The sequence below is a fragment of the Tachyglossus aculeatus genome, chromosome 5 (genome assembly GCF_015852505.1).
Source record: "Tachyglossus aculeatus isolate mTacAcu1 chromosome 5, mTacAcu1.pri, whole genome shotgun sequence".
NCBI lineage: Eukaryota > Metazoa > Chordata > Mammalia > Monotremata > Tachyglossidae > Tachyglossus > Tachyglossus aculeatus.
The window spans coordinates 81,859,234-81,881,562 of record NC_052070.1 but is presented as its reverse complement, the minus strand read 5'-3'; the positions used below and the strand labels follow the sequence as shown (position 1 = coordinate 81,881,562).

The window sequence follows — 22,329 nt, the reverse complement described above, 5'->3', positions numbered from 1 at the left end:
ATGGAAAAGACCTGAAATAGTTAAACTACACACATATCATTTCATTATTGGAATAATCAGTTGATAGAAAGGGAAGTGAGGGGCGGGGAAGGTCTGAGTCAGAAAGCTAAAGTGTTCAAAATTCTCTTCAAATCTAACCACCCTCTAATATTCCATTGGACATACGATCTGCTGTTCCATCTCTCTCTGGCTGCCTCTGCCCATAAGCAATGCAGCAAAGCATGAGTGCAAACGTGACCATCTGTTGCCTGGGGAACAGCAACAACTGGTACTCTGTCTTCCTTGAGACGCAGCAAACTCAGAGAGGGAGATGGGTGTGGTTTTCCTCATCTTGAGGGTAAATTTAAAGTTGCTTCCCATGGAAAATCCTGGAGAACCACCACCACCACCCCTCCCTCCTGCCCAAAAAGCAACTTTAAATTTTAAAACTAAAAAAACCAACCAAACGAAAAAACCACGGAAAGTCACAACAGGCCCTTCTAACTCCAGAATTTACATCTGCCTGGGAACAACAAAGTAGAGATTACCACTTGTCAGGAGCCAGGAGAGTCTCTTCCGCTGTGGAATGTTGTCTCTGCAGAATTACACTTTTCGGGCAAAAAGTTATCAATGGAAATTGTTTTGAAAATCAGGGAGCATATTTATCTGGTGATTTTTAAAGCAAAATACATATTCATATTTTAAATGACCCTAATTTCACAGAGCACACCTCATCAAAGAACACAAGGATTGAACTCTTCTGATATAGAGGCATTTTGTTTTCAAGGCCAGATTCACCCCTTTTACTTGGAGACTCTTCAAGTGCATTTTGTGAAGCCATGAGACAGTATAAAAAAAGACACAAAAAATCATTATTCCTATTTCTGCCGGGTTCACTGCCTACTCTTTGTTTTGAAAATGCACTTAGCTACCTTAACATCGCTTCTCCGAATCCTTTAAAATTCAATAAAAAAGCGATGGCAATCTTTGCTTTCTACCTCTAGCAAGATATTTTGCACACAATACCCTCTTCAGGGTCCAAGATTTTTCCTTCTCCTTCCCTCTTTAAAGCATGAGGCTTTCCTATTTTCCAGTTGCATGAGCTAATGAAGCACACTCAAGGATAAGGAAAAGACAAAAACAGAACAAAATTAAAAAGACGCCACTGACTGCTACTGCCTGCCTGGATTAGATGGTTCCCTGCCCCAGTTCCAAAAAGGTAGCTCAGATGACAACAGACTCAATACACTAGAGCAGTCTTTTCTCTAAATTCATCACCTATTCACTTTTTTTTGTTGCTGTTTGTTTGTTTTTGAACACGTAAATCTATTCTTTCCCTTCTTCTCCGGGATCTTGTGATTCCAATTTGCATTTGATCTTGCTCCAGTACTCTGGTGCCACAGGAGAATTGGGGTTGTGTTCAGAGCAGCAGAGCCGGCCTTCCAACGCAGAGGGCACGAGAGCCCCTTTCTCATGATCTTTACAGAATGAACGTGGGCAGAATTCACAGAAGGAAACTGCAGGGATGCTGCATATGTCACACTGATGCCATGGACATTCCCACTTTCCTACAGTAGGAGAAGAGACGAGAAGTCAAACTGGAGCCCGTTTAGACTACTGACGATGAGTGCAGTAAAAATGCTGCCAAGATTTCTCCCTTCATTTGATGCGGGGAGGCTGGATGCAAGGTAATTCCTCAAAGCTCAGGCAGTGAATGCAGGCATTAGCTGGCATTCATATACGGGGGTATGAGGCCAGATCTACAACTCTTAAAAAGTTGGGAAAGAGCCAATTCAAATAAATGAAGTCAGACCAGGAGCAGGCCCAGCATCCCAAGTCTCCCCACCAGAGGCAGGAATTATACTTCCACTATCAGAAGTTTTGCTTGTCTTCCCGTTCCCCTTAGAGTCCCTAGTGCCAAGGCCATTCTCAGAATACAGAAAACACATTTTAAGTGACAGCACTTGGAGAAGGACAAATCCAGAAGCAAGCTACAAGCTGAAAGCATTGTTCCTGCCTGGTGGTCACCTTGAAGGTCCTGCTTACCAAACGGTGGTTGAGTCAAGTTAAGGCATAGGAGGTGGTATGCTTTGGGACAGTCTTTTTTGTCACACATGACCAGCTCTCCTCCATCTCCACATTGAAAGCAGTAATCTTCATGCATTTGCTTCTGTTCAGTTTTAATCTTCCGTTTCTTCTGCTTTAACTTTGCATTTTTTGCCTTCTCTTCGTTCGCTGATGCAAATGCCGTCTGACAAGAGAAAGAGAATCACAGCTTTAATGAGCACAAGCAGTAAAAAAGATTCCTAAGTAAAGACGATTTTAACTTCACATTTGTTTCCACAACAAAGTCATCTACCGTCTTTTCATCTCCACTTTGCAGGGACTGTAGTTGGGCTGGCCTTACATCATTTGTCTATTGATTTTATTATTTTTTACAGTAGCCACTCAAATACAATGTACTGCATTTGCATCTTTCTATTTGTGATATCATAGGAAGCCTCTGAATAATGGTGCAGCTAATTATGGATGACAATGTCAGAAGGTTTTATCCCAATATTGCCACATTATAAATAGTTATACCAATAATCAAAATTTGTAAAAGCCAGCAACAGCTCCAACCTGCTCGTGGCCGGGCAAGATTCCAATTAAGAAGAAGAAACTTTGAAAGGAAGACTTCTTCACTACCTGCCAACTCTAAATCGTTAAGCAGACCTCAAAAGACAACCAAAGACAGATTTCCAGACCAACCCAGACTTTTCTGTCATTTATTTCTTGAAGGTCAAAGGTGGAAACCCAAGAACTTTGGCAAGCACAATTGACACTTGCAAAACAAAACCAGACACCGAGAAGCTAGATACAAGGGGATTGCAGTGATACTCCATTGGCCAGGCTGCTGCAGGCTACAACATTTTCTCTCCTGGAAAACTAACCTTAGGCCGCACTCCTAGGAAGCCACTGCAGTTATCCGCTCCACAGTGGCACTCGGTCCTCCCATTGCCCAGACAATCCAGGTTATAATTAAATGTTAGCTCCATCCCTGAAACGTAAGGAAAACTATTATTTATGTACCTTCTGGGGATTCTGGGGAATTCTGGGGAAAGCAATATCAACACAGACGCCCATTCATAACGAAAGCAGAGACGCAGTTCTGACTTAAAGGGGGTTCTCCCTTCCCCGTGTCCCACCACATTAAAGACACCAATGGAAAAAAGCAAAGACGAAAACATCCACGTCCACACAATGGCAACATCGAGTATAAACATTATAATAAGGAGTCACATCCTCCACACAGAGGAAGCTGGAAACAAGCAAGGACCCAGGGGTCTGGAATCCACACTCCAGAAAAGTAGATTTGACTTTGTTCTCGGTTCCAAAGTCAATTAATCCTACTCAATAGTTAATATTGTGCCCGCTGAACCATAGAAATGTAGCGGCTCCAGGAATAAAAATTGCTCTGAAAAAAGTTGTTTAGAATTAAACAGGCTTATATCCAGTACTGCCTGGATATTACATAACCTGGTGATCTATATATTCAATCAGGGCTACCAAAACTCCCTGTCAACTGACATTTGCCTAATTTAAGATTTCTAGTACACACACACACACACACACACACACACACACACACACTCCCCCACCACCACCACAGTTCAGCTACAGAGTTTCTCTTCCCCACCGCTCTTTCCACAGGCTTAAGAAAAGAAGAACTACGTTTCACCACCATCAAGATGTTGGGGGATGGGAGACAATGAATACGGTTCTGGTTTCAGTTACTTTTTTAAATGTCTAAACTTGAAACAGATTTATCTTTTACAGAAAAAATATTCAGGCAGCTAGAGGCTATTCACACGAAGCAAAAGCTTTTAGTACTTAAAAAAAACAAAAACAAAATAAAAGCAAATATGCCAAATAAACAAACCTAATAACAAAAAAGCTCTTCCCCCCACCGACCCCATCAACATCAGCTCCTGCTTATGCAACTTGCTAAAGTACCCAAGCAATGATTACTGGTGAGAGTTCTCCAGAGCTGTTATTACATTGCCATATCTTGACATTCTCTACCCTGCATTATGGCTCACTAATGCCCTTTGCAGGATGCACAAATTTGAATGATTTGCTCTAATGGGCCTACACATTCTGCAATTCGAAAAATGACAAAGCGTCTTTGCCTCCAGGCTAACCAACACAGAGCTCTTCCCCTCCAGCAGAAGGAGGGCCTCGGCTACACGACCAGCGGGAGAGAGGGATGGTTTTACCTGCGGGAATATCACAAAGCGCGAAAAGTCCAACACGAACATCCCCATTCACCGTCCACTTCTGAGTCTCACAGTTAGGATTGCAACTGTGGTTCATAAAGCGAGAATAATTCCCCTTTGGGCCAGCGTCAATTATTCGGTCCTTCAACGAGAAGAAAGAAGATGTCCTTGACACAAGGCAGAATGTGTGCCCACCTTCAAAACAGAAGGCTTCACCTCAATCGTGTCAATACGAGGAGCCTGCTTGCCTTAGGCCAGTGCCTTGGAGCGGCAGACACCTTCCCCATCAAACTGCCCTTCCCCACTCCCCTCAGCTCATTTGATTGTTGATATCCAAAAGGCAGCTCAGATCCTGCGTAATTCGCTTTCACCGTATATCAAGCACTCCAATTTTGCTCTGGAGCCAATTTCAGCCCACCACCCCTTACAATAAGAGGCTTCAGAGAGATAACAAAAATGTTGAGTCTAAACTCAGGAAAACATTATTTAAAATACTTACCTCCTAAATATTTACTTAGAGTGTTTACCACATATATACGAGTAGCCTGGGTGCCCAGCACTGAGAAATGAGTAACAGCAAGTATTAGCTACTCTAAAAAGTACACACTGAAGTGTTTGGAAAGCAGTGGGTTTGGGAGGGCTGGCTACAGCCCAGGTTAAGGAGAAGAACTCTTTAATTGCTGGAAACTGACTATTCTAATCCAGATACCCAGACTCCCAAAATAGTTGCTGTCATATGACTGACGGGCAGTGCCGAGGAAAACAAACAGGCAAGCTTTGGGAGGGAGATGGGAGAGGTGGCTAGCCAGTCACTGAAGAGGACGTCGATCCCGCGGGCCAGTGGACCGGATAGGGGAAGGTGGGAACCGCAGCTGCTGGTGACTGAAGACAACAGACCACGGGGGTTGGGGTGGGGTTGGGCGGGCATCACAGCCTCTCCCAGGTCTGATATGGGTTGGGACGCTGCCCCCGATTATCCGTTCAGGGACTTTTTCTTATACCAGAGCCAGATTCGGGTTGGTTCTGGCTTCCTTTCCGGACTGCCGACGGGAAGTGACTTTGAACTCCTGAGATCCACCACCAGTTCTGATGCCTTAGAGGCATTTTTAGTGGGGAGGGGAGAAGGAAAACAAAAACCACAGCATAAGCTCTGTGGCACAGGTTCAGGGAGAAACTGGCCTTGGAAGGGACACGATAGAGCCTGTAATGGGCCAGGCGTCGCCTGCAGATGCAGAGTCTATGGTGCCAAGTTGAGCCGGCACAAAGCCAAAACCAGATAAATTCAACAGGGCTTGGATGCTTCTCTGGTGCTCTGCAGGACCCTAACTGTGGCTGTCTTTAACCTGGGGGGACTTCAATGTAACACCAAACTCAAAGAAGCCCGCATATCACTACTGTGGTGCTTGTACATCTGGACAGCAGTGGCCCTGGAGGGAATCCCCTGGCTTCTTTTTTGATCTGGCTCAGATCAATCAATCGTATTTATTGAGCGCTTACTGTGTGCACAGCACTGTACTAAGCCCTTGGGAAGTACAAGTTGGTACAAGTACAAGTACAAGATGCAGATTTGCCGTGGATGCTGCAGTCTGGGGCTCTGCTCTGGCTAAATTAGGTTGGGCCCTAGATTTCAGGCCTACGCAGAGCCCCAAAGCAAGGTAACTGTTGGGGGAAAAGGTGGAAGGACAATCTGTTTTTAGCTGGAGAGAAGCAGCATGGCCTAGGATACAGCAAGGGGGTGGGAGTCAGAAGGACCTCGGTTCGAATCCTGATTCTGCCACTTGTCTGCCCTGTGACCTTGGGCAAGTCTATGCCTCAGTTACCTCATCTGAAAAATAGGGATTAGGGCTATGAGCCCCGTGTGGGACAGGGTCTGTGTCCAACCTGATTAGCCTGTATCTAGCCCAGAGTAGGTACAGTGCCTGGTACATAGTAAGCACTTAAACACCATTAAAAAAAAAAAGCTACAGAGGTGATTTTTGATGCCATCTGTCCTCACCCGTTCCCTAACCAGCTTCAAAAAACCTTAAGTGTATAGCACCTCCAACATACATGCTTAAACTACTGAAGAACTGACTTGTGGCCTTTACTCAAGAAATAATACCCTGGGGGTTGGGGGGATGGGCGGTGTCTTAAAGTCTCTGCTCTTTTGGCCCCTGTGTAATTCACCAGCTCTGAATTTTGGGCCTATTAACCATTTGAGAGGTTACAACTTGGCTAAAAAGCAAAACCAAAAGAACTGGAGTTCAAACCAGGATAGAATGATTCTACTAAAGTCATTTTTTAACTACAGAAAGAACAATGTTTTACCTTGGTAACAGTTAACATGTAAAAATTAGTTACGCTGTTCTCATGGGCTCGCTTGATTCGCAATCTGCACTCTTCTTCATCAATTAACTCACCAACATATTCGTTTACAAATTCACCCTAAAGAATGACACAAAAGCACAAAACACTGCATTTTATTTGTGTTCCTTGCAGGGCTACTATTCAGCTATGAACCGAGAAGTCACTACTGAGATTACTGAAGTAAATCTGAGGCAAATGGATTCAGGGAAATGGCTGTCTTCCCACTTTCTACAAGCACAGCAGCAGAGGCTCCTTTGTGGAAAACAGACAACACTTCTCCTGTCCTTAGGCAAGTCAATATTTTTGATAGAAATCCAAGGGCTTTGGTACTTAGATATTGTTTTCCTCCCTTTTAAGTTTTCTTTACAAAAACAGAAGTTGCCAAACCAGCTCAATACACCCTGACAACTCGTAACTGCAATAAAACAAAGTTTTCCCAAACTACTCTTTGATTTGGGGTTAGGAACTTTGGAGAGTTGCCGACATTTTTTCAAGGGACTGTAGGCATGATTTAAGAGAGTTATCAGCGCACTCCAAGAAGGGTGACGTGTCACGGTGCCTTGTGCCAGACTCTGGTTCATTTACTGTCACGTTGTTGTTCAGGAGTTGCCGCCACTTTTCCTTACTGCCTTAATTCCTTTGCAGAATTTCTTTGGTTTTCCCAATCTCCTGGAGGTGACAGAGGCACCGTGAGAGGTCCGCTTGGTATGATGAGCACCAAGGAGCAAATATGTCACCCATTCGCAAAAATTTTTTTTTTGGATTGGCACAGTAACACAGAAACACTGGCAATATCTAATCTGAATACAACTTATTGAATAGAACTCTCGTGACCTGGAAGAGTCACTGAGGCACCCAAAAGTGGCTAATTTATCATCAAACAGCATCACGGGCCCCAGGGAGAATATGTTTTATACAATCTTGTTGAGAAATTAAAGGACTAATATGTTACCCTACAAAACGTTTGGCCAGTTCCCATCTCACCTCACATTTTCTGGGGCTCTCTGACGGCAGGGAACATTAACTGTCCCCTTTAGAAAGTACAGTTGCAATGCTGTATGCCTTATTTGTAATTTCTAGCGAAGTTCTTGCCTGTGCTAATCTAATCTGAACTGATAGGCAATGTAACTCAAATGTGGGATCAATTTTCAAACAGTTTGGACAGTCTCTAGTAAAAAAAGGAACTAGAATAATGTACCCTTTTACATATTCCCACTACTTATTTTAACCAATCTGTTCATTCCCACGGAGGTACACTGATAATAAAATGAACAAAATCCACCTCCTTGTCTACTCAGCCAGCATAAATTGTTGCCAGCCTCGGACAAGTTGGGGAGTGCTATTTTCACAGCTGGCAGGGTAGTTTCTTTTTCATGCCAACCAGTTCTTACATTAACACCACACGGATGTTAGAGTTGAATAGTACACTCTGATGAGAAGCAGTGTGGCTCAGTGGAAAGAGCACGGGCTTTGGAGTCAGAGGTCATGGGTTCAAATCCCGGCTCCACCAATTGTCAGCTGTGTGACTTTGGGCAAGTCACTTAACTTTTCTGTGCCTCAGTTACCTCATCTGCAAAATGGGGATTAAGACTGTGAGCCCCCGAGGGACAACCTGATCACCTTGTAACCTCCCCAGGCGCTTAGAACAGTGCTTTGCACATAGTAAGCGCTTAATAAATGACATCATCATCACTATTATTATTATTATTATTCAGAATCTGGCTTTGCCTTCTCTCAATTAAATCCTTCAATTTTACAAATTACTTTTTATTACATTTGGGTGAAAATGCAATTTTTGTACATCAGGGTATTTAATCTCTGCCAAATGCTTAGTCGGTATTGTTTACCTCTCACTGGATGCATCGGTGTGTGTCTTAGAGCAAATGTCTCTAAAAACATTTGTGTTCTGTGTCTAGAATGGTTAAAAGTGGCAGGGAGGTGGAGAGGAAAAGTCTTCTTTGTAGATTAAAACCCTTCTAAATTACAGGCTCATAAACCTTATTTCTCATCTTGACAGTGCACATCCATTCCCTAAACCAGAGTCGGACTTTAATAACGGAATAAAACCGACACTAACATACATACAGACTTCAGGATCTGGTTATGACAGTGTGTCCCTTAGGAGAAAGTACTGGGTGATCGGGGTGCCATTCAAGATCGTGGCAAAGAACCAGTACTGGGAGTGGATTAACCAGAAAGTTGCCTGGGATCACCAGATTTAAGGGGCTGATTTAAAATCACCAGCTGGGGCCCCCCTGAAAATACCAGTTTATGGGTTAGGTTTGGGGGCACTCCAATCCACAGGACTCTTCTCCCAACAAGTTCCACTCCTTCATTATTCCATTTTCTTCCCCTTCTTTGACTGAGGACAGAAGCGGTCATGATGGCTAGCAGGGCTCCACAGCCTCAAATGATAATTGGTCCGTAGATAAGTATGAGGAACCAGCTCTATCCACAAGCGGCAGCTTCACAACTCAGCTAGGAAAGGCCTCTTTGCTTCTTTCTGACTCAAAGATCCTTCATGGAGGATCTTAACCATTGTGACCTCTAATTTGGCCTTATTTGACCTCTAATTCTAATTCTGACCTCTAATTTGGCTCTACTCGTGACTTCCCACACATCCTTCTTGGGGCTTTCAGAGTCAGGGAGAAGCCACATCTCCATTCTTCTGCTTCGCTAATGAGAAGTTTAAGTGTTGTGCAAATGTTCTCTGATGTCCTCAGTATTATAAATAAATTCAGATGGATGAATGGACTCTGAGACAACTGATCTCCAGGGTTTTGCAGAAACAATGCTGTGGCTTCATTCACTCTCTTGTACTGAACCAAGAGTAACAGACAAGGTCCCATCCTGAGAGATTTTTTTATTTTTTAACTTTGTCCTTTAAAAACAGCCCTTAGGCACTAGGGTAATACTAAGGCCTCAATTAAAAGGAAAGAAGGCAAAAATACTTCTAATTCTCCTCCTTTAACAGGAGGAACACATTTCAAATAGACAACCAAAATCCCCCACTATTAATAGCAGGACCATTTCCAAAGTGGAAGAAATTGGCCTCATTACCGACTATTCTCCTTCCCCTCCTTTCCCTTCCCCAAGAAGCATCACATTCATAAACCTAGGAAGCTTGAGGGTTTGAGAAGACAGTTGTCACAGGAGCTCAAAACAAATCCTCACTAATGTTTTTTTTTTTAAAGACCCCACAAGAAAACAAAGACTCTGCCCTGTGGAGACGCCACAAAACGTGACTGCGGTTCCGAATCCCCGCCAGCCTCTACCTTCTTAATGCTCCTTTTGGTCCTGAGGCCCCAGCCACGGCGCTCGGTCTTGATGATCTCGGCATCGGGATAGAGTCTTTTGGTGAAGCACTGGTTCTGGCAGCGTTCTCCGGCAGGGCACACCTGGGGGTGGCACTCATACTGCAACATCCTGTTCAGGCACTCGGACTCCAGCCCACATGGGTTCTCGTCGGTGGGTTTGCAGTTACAGCGTGGGATCTCTGACAGGTCTGCAACCTGGATTTGAACCTTCCCTATTACCTTGTTAGCCTGGAAAGCAAAACAAAACATAAGAGATGGATGGATGGGAGGCAGTGTGGTCCAGGGATGAGCAGCATTCTGCGGGCTGGGAGTCAGGAGGCCTGGACTTTAGTCTTGACTTGGTTACTGCCTTGCTATGTGATTCTGGACAAGGCTCTTAAGTTCAGCATCCCCAGGTGTGCACGTACACACACACACACACTCTCACTCACTCTCCCTCCCTCAAGTGATGATTGGCCTGTAGATAAATATGAGAAACTAGCTCTATCCACAAGCAGCTACTTCACAACTTGTGTAGGAAAGTCCACTTGGTTTCTTTCTGCCTCAAAGACCCTTCACTGAGGATTTTGGACCTCTCAGCCATATTCATGCCTTCATATACATCTTGAAATAATTATCAATCATTATATGAAACACCTCTCTATATATCCAGAGATCTATCTACTTATCTGTCTAGATATCTTGTATAATGTCCGATACATAAATATCTACCTTATCTGCCTTAACTCTGCCCTCTCCTCTGCCAGACAAAACTATTTCCCCTCCCTTATTGACACCCATGCCCATCATCCCCGTCTCTTCCATACATTTAACTCCCTTCTCAGGCTCCCTATTCCTCCCCATCTTCCTTCCCTCACCCCCAACGATCTGGCCTCCTACTTCATTAGTAAAATTAACTCCATCAGGTCTGAGCTCCCCAAAATCACTCCTCCCCCTTCTCCAACCCCCCTCCTATCAACCCTTTCCACTACTCTCCCATCCTTCCCAGCAGTATCCTCAGATGAGATCTCCTCCCTCCTCTCAAGTGCTACTCTGGCCACCTGTGTTTCTGACCCCATTCCCTCTCATTTTATGAAATCTCTCGCCCCGTCCCTCCTCCCCTCCTTAACTTCCATCTTCAACTGCTCACTCTCCACTGGTTCCTTCCCCTCTGCCTTCAAACATGCCCACATCTCCTCCATCATAAAAAAAACCCTCTCTTAACCCCACCTTCCCTTCTAGTTATCGCCCTATCTCCCTCCTACAATTTCTTTCCAAACTCCTTGAACGAGTCATCTACACCCGCTGCCTCGAATTCCTCAACACCAACTCTCTCCCCGATCCCCTCCAATCTGGCTTCTGTCCCTACATTCCACCTAAACTGCCCTCTCAAAGGTCACCAATGACCTCCTGCTTGCCAAATCCAATGGCTCCTACTCTATCCTAATCCTCCTCGACCTCTCAGCTGCCTTCGACACTGTGGACACCCCCTTCTCCTCAACACGCTATCCAACCTTGCCTTCACAGACTTCTTCCTCTCCTGGTTCTCCTCTTACCTCTCCGGCCATTCATTCTCAGTCTCCTTTGTGGGCTCCTCCTCCCCCTCCCATCCCCTTACTGTAGGGCTTCCTCAAGGGTCAGTTCTTGGTCCCCTTCTGTTCTCTATCTACACTCACTCTCTTGGTGAACTCATTCGCTCCCACAGCTTCAACTATCATCTCTACGCTGATGACACCCAAATCTACATCTCTGCCCCTGCTCTCTCTCCCTCCCTTCAGGCTCGGGTCTCCTCCTGCCTTTAGGACATCTCCATCTGGATGTCTGCCCACCATCTAAAACTCAATATGTCCAAGACTGAACTCCTTATCTTCCCTCCCAAACCCTGCCCTCTCCCTGACTTTCCCATCACTGTTGACTACACTACCATCCTTCCCGTCTCACAAGCCCACAACCTTGGTATCATCCTCGATTCTGCTCTTTCGTTCACACCTCACATCCAATCCATCACCAAAACCTGCCGGTCTCACCTCCGCAACATCACCAAGATCCACCCTTTCCTCTCCATCCAAACTGCTACCTTGCTGGTTCAATCTCTCATCCTATCCCGACTGGATTACTGCATCAGCCTCCTCTCTGATCCCCCATCCTCCTGTCTCTCCCCACTTCAGTCTATACTTCACGCCACTGCCCGGATCATCTTTGTGCAGAAACGCTTTGGGCATGTTACTCCCCTCCTCAAAAATCTCCAGTTGCTACCAATCAACCTACTCATCAGGCAAAAACTCCTCACTCTGGGCTTCAAGGCTCTCCATCACCTTGCCCCCTCCTACCTCACCTCCCTTCTTTCCTTCTACAGCCCAGCCCGCATCCTCCGCTCCTCTGCCTCTAACCTCCTCACTGTGCCTCGTTCTCACCTGTCCTGCCGTTGATCCCTGGCCCATGTCCTCCCCCTGGCCTGGAATGCCCTCCCTCCGCACATTTGCCAAGATAGCTCTCTTCCTCCCTTCAAATCGATACGGAGAGCTCACTTCCCCCAGGAGGCCTTCCCAGACTGGGCCCCCTCCTTCCTCTCCCCCTCCCCACCACCCCCACCCTACCTCCTTCCCCTCCCCACAGCACCTGTATATATGTTTGTACAGATTTATTACTCTATTTTACTTGTACATATTCACTATTCTATTTATTTTATTAATATGTTTTGTTTTGTTGTCTCTCTCCCTCTTCTAGACTGTGAGCCCGTTGTTGGGTAGGGACTGTCTCTATATGTTGCCAACTTGGACTTCCCAAGCGCTTAGTACTGTGCTCTGCACACAGTAAGCGCTCAATAAATATGATTGAATGAATGAATCTACCTAGACTTACATCTATATATACATATTTAGATAGATATATATGGTCACTGTTTACTCTCACATCATGAAGTAGAGTGGGGTATATATACACATATGGAAGTACCTGGGGCTCTTTCAAAGAAAAATGCTACATAAATTCAACATAGCATATTATCTGGGTGCGTGGTAACTGGTGAAGGATGAAATTGGGTTTTACATAAGATACATCACATTCCAGGTATTCCAGAAGGCTTGGCTTTGTCCAAAAGGCTCATTCTGAATGATACAGGCGATGCAGCATCTATTAACTACTACAAACTACTAACTCAAGGAACGTGAAGCTGGTGTCAGTATTTTTTTTTTCCAGATTTACACCCACAGAAATTGAATGAAAATTAGCAGAAGTTGTTTAGAGTCCAAAGAAACCATGTGACCACCATAAAAGCAGTGGAACTTCATAGCCAACAAATATGCTGCTCATTTGCTCAATGGGGAAAACTCACTTTAATATGTTTATAGGGAGGAGGTTTTCTTGAATTTCTTTCAAGCTCCAGTGCTTCTTTACTTTCTCTTTGTGCTTTCAGCTCCTGAAAACGTTTTGCAGCTTCTTCAAGTGCTTGACAAGAGAAAACAAAGACATTCACACAGAGAAGGTGTTCATATGGTTTCCCACTGCCTTCTAACTGCTACTGGCTTAAAACTTTTTATTTGACATTTAGAGGCTGGAAATTTACTGCTTATGGCTGAAACAGAAAAATAGCGGGCAAGCCAAACAGGGTTGTGAGTCATTACTTACAATGTCTGAATGCTGTCTGGACTGGGTTCCCCTCCATCAATGCAGGGGTCCTACATCGGTCACTAACCATTTCCAAATGGGCCAAAGGACAGCTTTTCACCCTGGACTAGACTGCATCTCAGGTTTTCTCTCTTACCCCTGGCTGCTTGAAGCCACATCTTAAATTGGCTTCAGGTGCAGGTTCTTGGCTCCTGGCTACTTGGATAGGAGGAAGGATCTCCTCCTCTGGTAATAATAATTGGGGTATTTGTTAAACACTTACTGTGTGCCACTGTACTAAGTGCTGGGATGGATACACGCAAATTGGGTTGGACACAGTCCCTGTTTCACGTGGAGCTCACAGTCTCATTTCCCATTTTGCAGAAGAGGTAACAGACATGGAAAAGGGAAGTGACTTGCCCAAGGTCACACAGCAGATACGTGGCGGATCCAGAATTAGAACCCATGGCCACTGTGGCTCTGATACAATGGGGTTTCTTGAGCAGGATAGCCAGCTCTTTTTCGGAAATAAAACAGTCTACAGCACGACTTGCTGACCACAGAGTGGGCAAACGTTCTCTGAAAGTCACCTACATACACTGGGGAGTCTAATTCAGCAGGGATGTAGGGTCAATGAAAAAGCATTTAACCCTGTATTACTGAAGAGCGTTCTTCAACCTGGACCCTACTTATGCCAGCAATCTTGGAAGGGAAAGGTGCATTTTGCTTTCAAAAACTCTTATACTTAACATCAGGTGTGGCATTCCCATGCAAGTTACAAGACACTGAGGCATCAATGTGCCTCAATGCCACTAAAAGCAGTCCGCTTACCTTTTTTGAAGGTCTTGTTAATACTAGTTTGCCCCTCAGCAAAGCTTTTGTCTCCTTCAACATAGGGGAAAACTCTGCCCTGGTGCACCCAATAGTAGTCATGAGAGCCGAAGAAGAATACGGGGAAGTCCCCAAAGTCGTGTTTGAGGCCCTGGATGTTGAGAGGCACAGACCTGGGATTGCAGATCTCTGCTGGCCACCACCTGAAAAGAACATTTTTTTTTGACAAAGGAGGTCAGAGGGTGAAGGGGGAGGAGAATGGAGAAGGGAAGTCAGAAACCACAAATTCCTGTTGTATGGAACAAGAGTTCTGTTGTGCCTATATTTTGTGTTTTAAGAGCCCCCAGGCCTAACTGGCCTTCAAACCAGCCCAGCAACAGTTTTCTAAGCAGACCTGAAAATTCTGACTCATGGCGGGGACAGGGTGGAGGAAATATAAAACCACACAGGTGAGGTACTAGAGGCCCTCAACACTCTCAGTTTTAAGGTTCTTGGGCCTTTTACTGAGAAAACAGTTTCACTTTGTGTTTTTGGCACTTAACAGCAGGTGAGTTCGTGCTACTGGAAAGAACGAAAAACACAGCCCTCCTGACACTACTCTTCTAACTCTGCTTTTTTCCTTCAGTCAATTAAGGGCAAGTTAACTTTTGGCCAAATTGGGTAAGTTTTGAGCCAAAGTGTACTCCAGACTTTAATTTCATACTCAGTGGCCTTAATCAGGGAACTTCTTAAAATTTAACAAGTTTGGAGTCTGGAAAAGGATTAAAGGCACAACTGTCTCATGCTAAGATGAGTGAGGATCCCAGCAACAATTAAACAAAACCATCTGTAGAAGCATTTGACAGTTTCCAGGAACCAGAAAGTCAAATATTGAAAGACATTAAATGTTGCAAATGAGGCTTATCATAAATATTTCAAGGCCCTGAAAAACTCAGTGCACCTACATCTGAGTGTTCATCACCTGTCTTGAGATTATCCTCATTGTTGAATGACATGGTCACATGCCTAAATTTACACTGCAGACTCTGATTGGCCACACTAGAGCTTCATCTGATATTTAAGACACCTCTCTTTTTGGGGTTAATTAAATTAAATATAAACTGTGGATAAGAATTGAAGAGTAATTTTTTTTTGTTTTGTGCATAAAACATGTAGGTAGCCCTTAAAACAACCCATGAAATAGATATATGATGTAACTCTAAAGATCTCTGAGGAATTTGAATTCAAGAGTCACTGGAGGCAGAGTTTATGACCAAATATTCAGATCTGGGTAACAAGCTGGGTCATTCTTTTACAGGATTTACTTCACAGTCTCACTTTTTTATTTCCCGAGGGAGCTTTGGACTTGGAATAATTTGGTATTCAAAAGGTACAGCTTCATGCAATTCAGCTGGGCCTACTAGAGAAGCAGCGTGGGCTAGTGGATAGAGCAGCCAGAAGGACCTGGGATCTAATGCAGCTCCACCACTTGTCTGCCGAGTGACCTTGGACAAGTCACTTAACTTATCTGTGCCTCCGTTATGCCATCTTTAAAATGGGAATTAAGACTGTGAGCCCCACGTGGGACAGGGGCTGTGTCCAATCTGATTAACATATCTACCCCAGTGCTTAGAACAGTGCTTGGCACATAATAAAGCACTCAACAAGTACTATTATTATTATTATTATTTGTAGTAGTAGTAGTAGTAGTAATAGTAACCAGAAGCAGAAGTGGCATGGCACAATGGATAGAGCACGGGCCTGGGACAAAGAAGGTCATGATTTCTAATCCCAGCTCCACCACTTGTCTGCTGTGTGGCCTTGGGCAAGTCACTTCACTTCTCTGGGCCTCAGTTACCCCATCTGTAAAATGGGGCCTAAGCCTGTGAGCCTCAAGAAGGACAGGGACTGTGTTCAACCTGATTTTCTTTAGTACAGTTTAGCATTTAGTACAGTGATTGGCACATAGTAAGCACTTAAATACCACAATTATTATTATTATAGTAAGAAAAAAACAAAAAATTAACACAGCAATGAGTGTTGAAGTCTTTCCAAAACCTAAAGGGAAATTTGGCCTGGAGAGAAAAACATATATCAACTGAGGCACTATGTGGGGCTTCCTTTACATTTCACATCCTCACCCTTACATGCTACATCTTAATATAGTTAACTACGATAAGGCAATTAGCCTATTCAAAACTCAACTCAGCTAGAGAAACTACAGCTGATGCATTTCAGAAAATAAGCAATAGGATGGTTAAGGAATCTGGAAAATGGCTATACATTCTAGGCAAGGCACAACCAGAGAACATATTTTAAAATATGTGAGAAAGGCTTTAAAAATTCCTTAAAATGTTTTTGCATTTTATAGTTTTAAACATAAAATTGAACTTTATGGAACTCTACATTGATTACTAATAGCGTCAGTAAAATCCCACTTTAAAGAATGGGTCTGGAAAAAGCACTTTACAGTTCTGTTTTTTCTGAAGAAAGAGAAATTGCCAGTAGTAATAAGAAAACTCCTCACTTTGCTGCTGTTTCCAACCATTCGAGAACAGGGAAAAACTTTCTGAAATTGTGTCACTCTGAATATTTTTATGGACCAGTTCAGAATAGAATTTAAATAACTACTTCCTGGGCCTTTAAAATTACAGATTATTCTGGTCCCAGTTCCAAATTATTTATGAACAAGGGTATTTACTGCCTCACATCAAGATAGCAATTTACTTCCTCTTTGGAATAAATGAATCTGGAGAAAGTGGAGCAGCAAATCATTTTTTGGACCTCACTTGCAACAGAGAATGACAGTCAAAACCACAAAATAAGAGCTACACAAAGAAGGCCAGGAGGAACATGGACAAATGACCCAGCCCTCGCAGATAGAAGCAGCCAATTTTACAAGTTCAGGGGCCAAAATCCAACACATTTTTGCCTTCAAGAGTTTTGCTTACTGTTTTTTCATATATTTGGGACACTGATCTTTGACTTTCCAAAAAATAGGGGATTTCTATTAGATAAACATTCTATTAAAATGGGATTTTATTGTATTTTTTTGAGAACTGCAAAAATCGCATCCTTTTGAAAGGCCTCCACTGAGATGTTTTGGCTATACCTACACTGGTCAGCTCTGGAAAAGTCAGTTTCTGAGCAAAGAAAGGCAACACAGTACGAAGTGGAAATTTCATTCAGCTATCTTCTGCTTCTCAAGGACCGCTGAGGTTTCTTGCTATCACTAATTGAGACCTATTAAATGTTGAAGGACTTCTCTGCTCACTGAGAATTCAACTGTTGGAAAATTCCAGGGACATTCACAGTGATATTTGTGTCAAAGGGGGGTGATAAGCCCAGTGGCCTTTTACAATCCTTTCATTCTTGTAAGCAAGGCAGCGATTATTACTATTTAAGGGGTTGTAAGAAACAACACAAAGATGTGGTGGGGAGGAAGGAGTGGGGGGAGAGGGGAGGGGCGCACAAGAGAAACATATCCTCCAAACCTAGAAAGTCTACCAGTAAAATTACTTAGATAAGCCATTTTAACACAGCCTGAAATAATAATAATAATAATGATCACATTTATTAATCGCTTACTATGTGCAAAGCACTGTTCTAAGCACTGGGCTTATTATTTCTTCAAACATTTTTGCACTGTTCTAGTAATTACTTGAGCATTTACTAAAAAGACTAAAAACCCGGGGCTGAAAAATGCAGAATGATTTCTCTTTGTCCTTTGAAAACTTGCCTGTAATTTCCCAACTTGACCCAAACAATCTGCTTGTAATGTAGTTTCTTGCCAGCCTTACAATCATTACAGTTCCAGGAGCCCTCTGGCATCTCTATGCTGAGGCATTCCGGATGGAAGGAAGCTGGGCACGATTCACAGCAGAGCAATCTTCCACCTTGAAACAAACAAATTGCTTTAATAACTGAGAAAAGGAGGGAGAGAGAGAGAGAGAGAAAGAAAGAGGGGGAGAGAGGGAGAGAGAGACAGAGAGAGAGAAAGAGAAAGAGGAGAGTGAAAAGCAAAGAGGGTTTTATTTCATTTTGCTAAAATTTAGTTTCCTTTCATATCTGATGAGAAGCAAAGGCAAAGGAAGGAGCTAAGTCACAGCTACAGTGCTGGATTACAATTAAACAAATACATTCTACCTCTCATGTCCCTCATCTAAAATGTGATGGTCGGCAGCATCACAGCACTATGACAACCAGAGCTTTAAGCTGTCTTGCAAATCATCCAAAGTGTCAATTGCAAGTCTTGCTTCTATTAGAGGTAGAGGATCAAGCTGAATCGTTTCAACTAGTCCAACCTGAGGAGAGAGTTTTGTTCGCTTTTTAATAGAGAAATTTGCAGCAATTTACCTTCTTCTCCAAGATCCAATTGCAATGAACTTTCCCTTATATTTTTTTAAACCAGCACATGACTGACTGAATCCCTTCACAGAAGAGTTAGTTGGTATAGAAGAGCCTATAGGTTGATGAGTAGTTTTCTGCTTCCACAGTGAAAACAAAAAGGCATAAGGAAGATCATCTTAAATTTGTGACTGCATCACTGTTCCCTTTTCAGGGAAGATTAGGAAGGGTAAATCAGGCTAGCCAGCATAAAGATGATTAAAATATCCATGCAGAATAAAGTATCACACAGATTTTTTTTCTTTGCAGAAGTTCAGAAGACCTCTGTTGTGCATGTAAATAGTTCTTGTATCAAGACAAGTGGGATGGATACAATAGGGCAACATTTAAAAATATTTAAGCTAAGAAATGAGGGCTTTTTTCCTCTCTTAGTGCTTTGAAAATACATATATTGTGGGCAGTGATAGTTGAAGGTTCACCTTAAATGAAAAACAAAATTTATGCAGGAAATGAAATTGCTGCAAAACCAACCCATTATGTCTTGGATTTTTAGTCTCATAAAAAAAGGACCAAAAAAGTAAAAGGTAGGACAACTTCATAAAATCTTTCACATGATCCAAATGTTTGGGATGTTAATGATACAGTTTGTTTCCTGGAAAATCTTATCCACCTATAGACTTTCAAAACTCTTAAATGATGGTAGCACATTACAGAATACATTCCTTAAACAATCAGCAATGGATTTACTTACTATATTTCCTCTGCAAAAAGCCTTATAAATTCAATTATTTGGGGTATTTTCCCCCTTGACTTCACCCCCCAATGTGGGTAAGTGTTCATAATCTGTAGCATTTAGTAATTTATTATTTCAGAGGAAATACAGACCCAACAAAATTATTGAAAATCATTATGGTAAAGACGACAAAAAATGAGGAAAACAGAAGCCAAAATAACAATACAAACAAAACCGTCTCAATGCTTAGCGAGAAAGTTTGGCTTTATGATGCATTAAGAAGATATCGCTTAAGCTAAGCAATCACAGGGCTCAAAATAATTTCAGTTCATGTCTTAGGTTCAGCACCAAGTACTGAAAACACAATATGCAAAAATTGCAATGTTCTAACAGGGATCACAATGATCCAATTTCCTCTGGGGACCCAGTTTTCCCAGGGAGGTGGGGGAGAATTTCAGGAACTCCATGTGCTGTCGGGGTCCAGCCTTCCTTTTCTAGCCTCTTTGTATATGGAAAGTATCCCCAAGGTGGACAGTGACCTTCAAAAAAAAGGTGCCTCGATCCATTTATACACAGCTGTCAGTCTATCTGCCCCATCTAAACACAGAGCAAGCATTTATTTGAGGTGTCACGCTTCCAAATTTTGGTCACAGGATGCCACTCCAGTTGTCTGACAAGATGAAGAGCTGAACCAAACATACTTTACCCAGCAGAAGAACAAAAAGCCTTAGCTAATTCAGTTTAATAGTGTGAACTTGGGCTTCTCAATCTTAACAGAAATGTGCACAGGCAAAAGTCATCTGCCTAGCAAACTCGTATTTTAAGTTTGACCTCGAAAATGCCAATGACCCAAATGAACATTAGCACTAAGCCACACTTTTTCTTTCTCTACTGTAAGCAACAAGTAGGCTAGGTAAGGTTAGTCATGGAGTAAAGCTACTTCCCTCAGATGAAATCACTTGGGAAAATTTTTCAAGAGATTTAGCTGATGATTGTCAACCCATGATTCTATTCTCATCCCTTTAATGTTAACAGCAGTTCCCACACAGGCGGAAAGGGCAAGGTAGAGTTCGTTGAGTGAAATCAGATAAACTTCCAGTCTATATATATGAATAACTTACTGGTGGATACTGTTGGTCAGATTTTACCCTGAGGGAGCAGGGTGGGGAGAAATTTGTGATGATGTAATTATTTTAAGCCCTTTTAATAATTTTGCCAGCAAGATGAAGACATGCTCACAAAAACCAAGGCAGAATTTACCAAAAGCAACAGATGGTGCTTGATAAGCAAACAGTTTTCCTTCAAATTTAAAAAAGATAGAAAAAAAAATAAAAACAAGAGAGAAACTATTTTGGTTGTTACCTTTCTCACATTTCTTTTTGGAAGCTGACGAAGAAGGAATCATAGGTAATTTCATCAACTCAGCACGATTTGATTCATTCAGTAGGTAGTGGGATTTATAGGCATAGGAACTGAACATGGGGTCTGAATGGTCCTGAACTATCAGCCCTATACGAAACAAACAGAAAGAGATGAGTTGCAATGAAACTACCCATGATTCCATAAGGAAAAAATAAAATAAACAAATACCTATTATGCAGATATGCTTTAAAGTTTCAAAGAAAAGATAATATGAAGAAAAAGAAAGATCTGACAGAAAAGGTTTCTATAGCTCCTAACAGATGACTAGGTGACTGAAGGCCCAGCTCTACCTGGAAACCTACATTTGAAAGACAAAAATCCCTCCCAATTTTAAGTCTCTAAAGAGACCTCTTCTAAGGGTGTTTTTAAAGATTTGGACTGAATTCAAAAACAAAATGAATGCTGAGCACTGTAACTAATAAAGCCATTATCCCCAATCTATTCACTTTGTGATTTCATTTAACATGCCATGGACCTAAAATTCTACAGAAAGGGAATCAGCCCCAAATTCAGAAGCTTTAAAGAAGCATCTTTCACAGTGTAAATGGCCAAATCCCTCCCTCAACATACGGACACCAAAGTTCCACTTTAGAATTCACCAAGACCAATTTTTAATTTGTACCCATCTCTCATTCAAGACACCCTTCTCTATCTACATCACTGGAATTTAGTACATGGCTTTAGAGAGTCATGATTTGCTGGATATTTCTGGAATAACTGAGGAACACGACCCTAAACTGTCACATCCACTCACAGTAAACGCTCCATAAATATGATGAATCAATGCAATATTTCTTTCCTAAATATCAACCTTCTATTCCCAGGCAGGGCAGGAACAGGTTTCCCTTGAGACCCACCAAATCACCTATTCATGCTGAAAGGTGGCATAATTCTTTGTTATTTTTTTCTTATGAAGGCATTCCTAAACCAGCCTGGTAGGAGGAGTAACACACCAGACTTCTATAGAAAGACTTCTATTTACCCACGCTACTGACTGCTTAAAAACAAAAAAATAAAAACAAAAAACAACAACAACAAAAAATACCTTAGCCCTCCCATCCCAAGGTAAAGCAGTCATTTCATTTAGATTACTTTTTTTGTTGTCCAGAGAAGATTAGAGGAAAGACTAAGTTGCTTTAAGGGACCATGTCTAATTCACCTTACTTGAATATGAGAATCTCCAACTGAAACATGGGCAATAGCAAGATGAAGTTCACCTTCTAATACCTCTTAAAGGAACAATGTAGAAAGAAAATTTGAAACTCTATCAGTTAAAAATCATAAATACCAATGAATGGTATTGTATTAAATGATTTCTAACAAGTCACCAACTACTCCAAGGAAGATATGGAAGAACATCATGCTATAAAATGAAGCTGCCTGAATAGCTCCAAAATTAAATCATTCTTAAAAATTATGTTTTGTGCTGATTTTTGGACAGACAAGGCATCCAAGCATTAAGCTTTCGGATTTCAAGAGTTGGCTTCACAAGTCTATAAAAATTGATTACCAGGATTTTGACCTATCTGCA

General features: G+C 42.5%; 1 protein-coding gene across 2 annotated transcripts in view; it reads right to left on the bottom strand.

Annotated features, from left to right (window-relative positions):
- Positions 1-441: 441 nt before the first annotated feature.
- NSD3 (nuclear receptor binding SET domain protein 3) overlaps positions 442-22,329 on the bottom strand; it is a 107,909-nt gene continuing 86,021 nt past the window's right edge. The window contains exons 15-24 of one of the 2 annotated variants that reach the window (XM_038746266.1): positions 20,739-20,885; positions 18,036-18,192; positions 14,318-14,520; positions 13,215-13,327; positions 9,860-10,129; positions 6,546-6,662; positions 4,239-4,380; positions 2,913-3,019; positions 2,026-2,230; positions 442-1,547 (exon numbers count right to left, since the gene is read on the bottom strand). In XM_038746266.1, coding sequence (XP_038602194.1) covers positions 1,306-1,547; positions 2,026-2,230; positions 2,913-3,019; positions 4,239-4,380; positions 6,546-6,662; positions 9,860-10,129; positions 13,215-13,327; positions 14,318-14,520; positions 18,036-18,192; positions 20,739-20,885 — 1,703 coding nt within the window. In that variant the 3' untranslated portion in view covers positions 442-1,305. The remainder of the gene's footprint in view (positions 1,548-2,025; positions 2,231-2,912; positions 3,020-4,238; positions 4,381-6,545; positions 6,663-9,859; positions 10,130-13,214; positions 13,328-14,317; positions 14,521-18,035; positions 18,193-20,738; positions 20,886-22,329) is intronic. The other variant, XM_038746267.1, reaches the window with a different exon arrangement.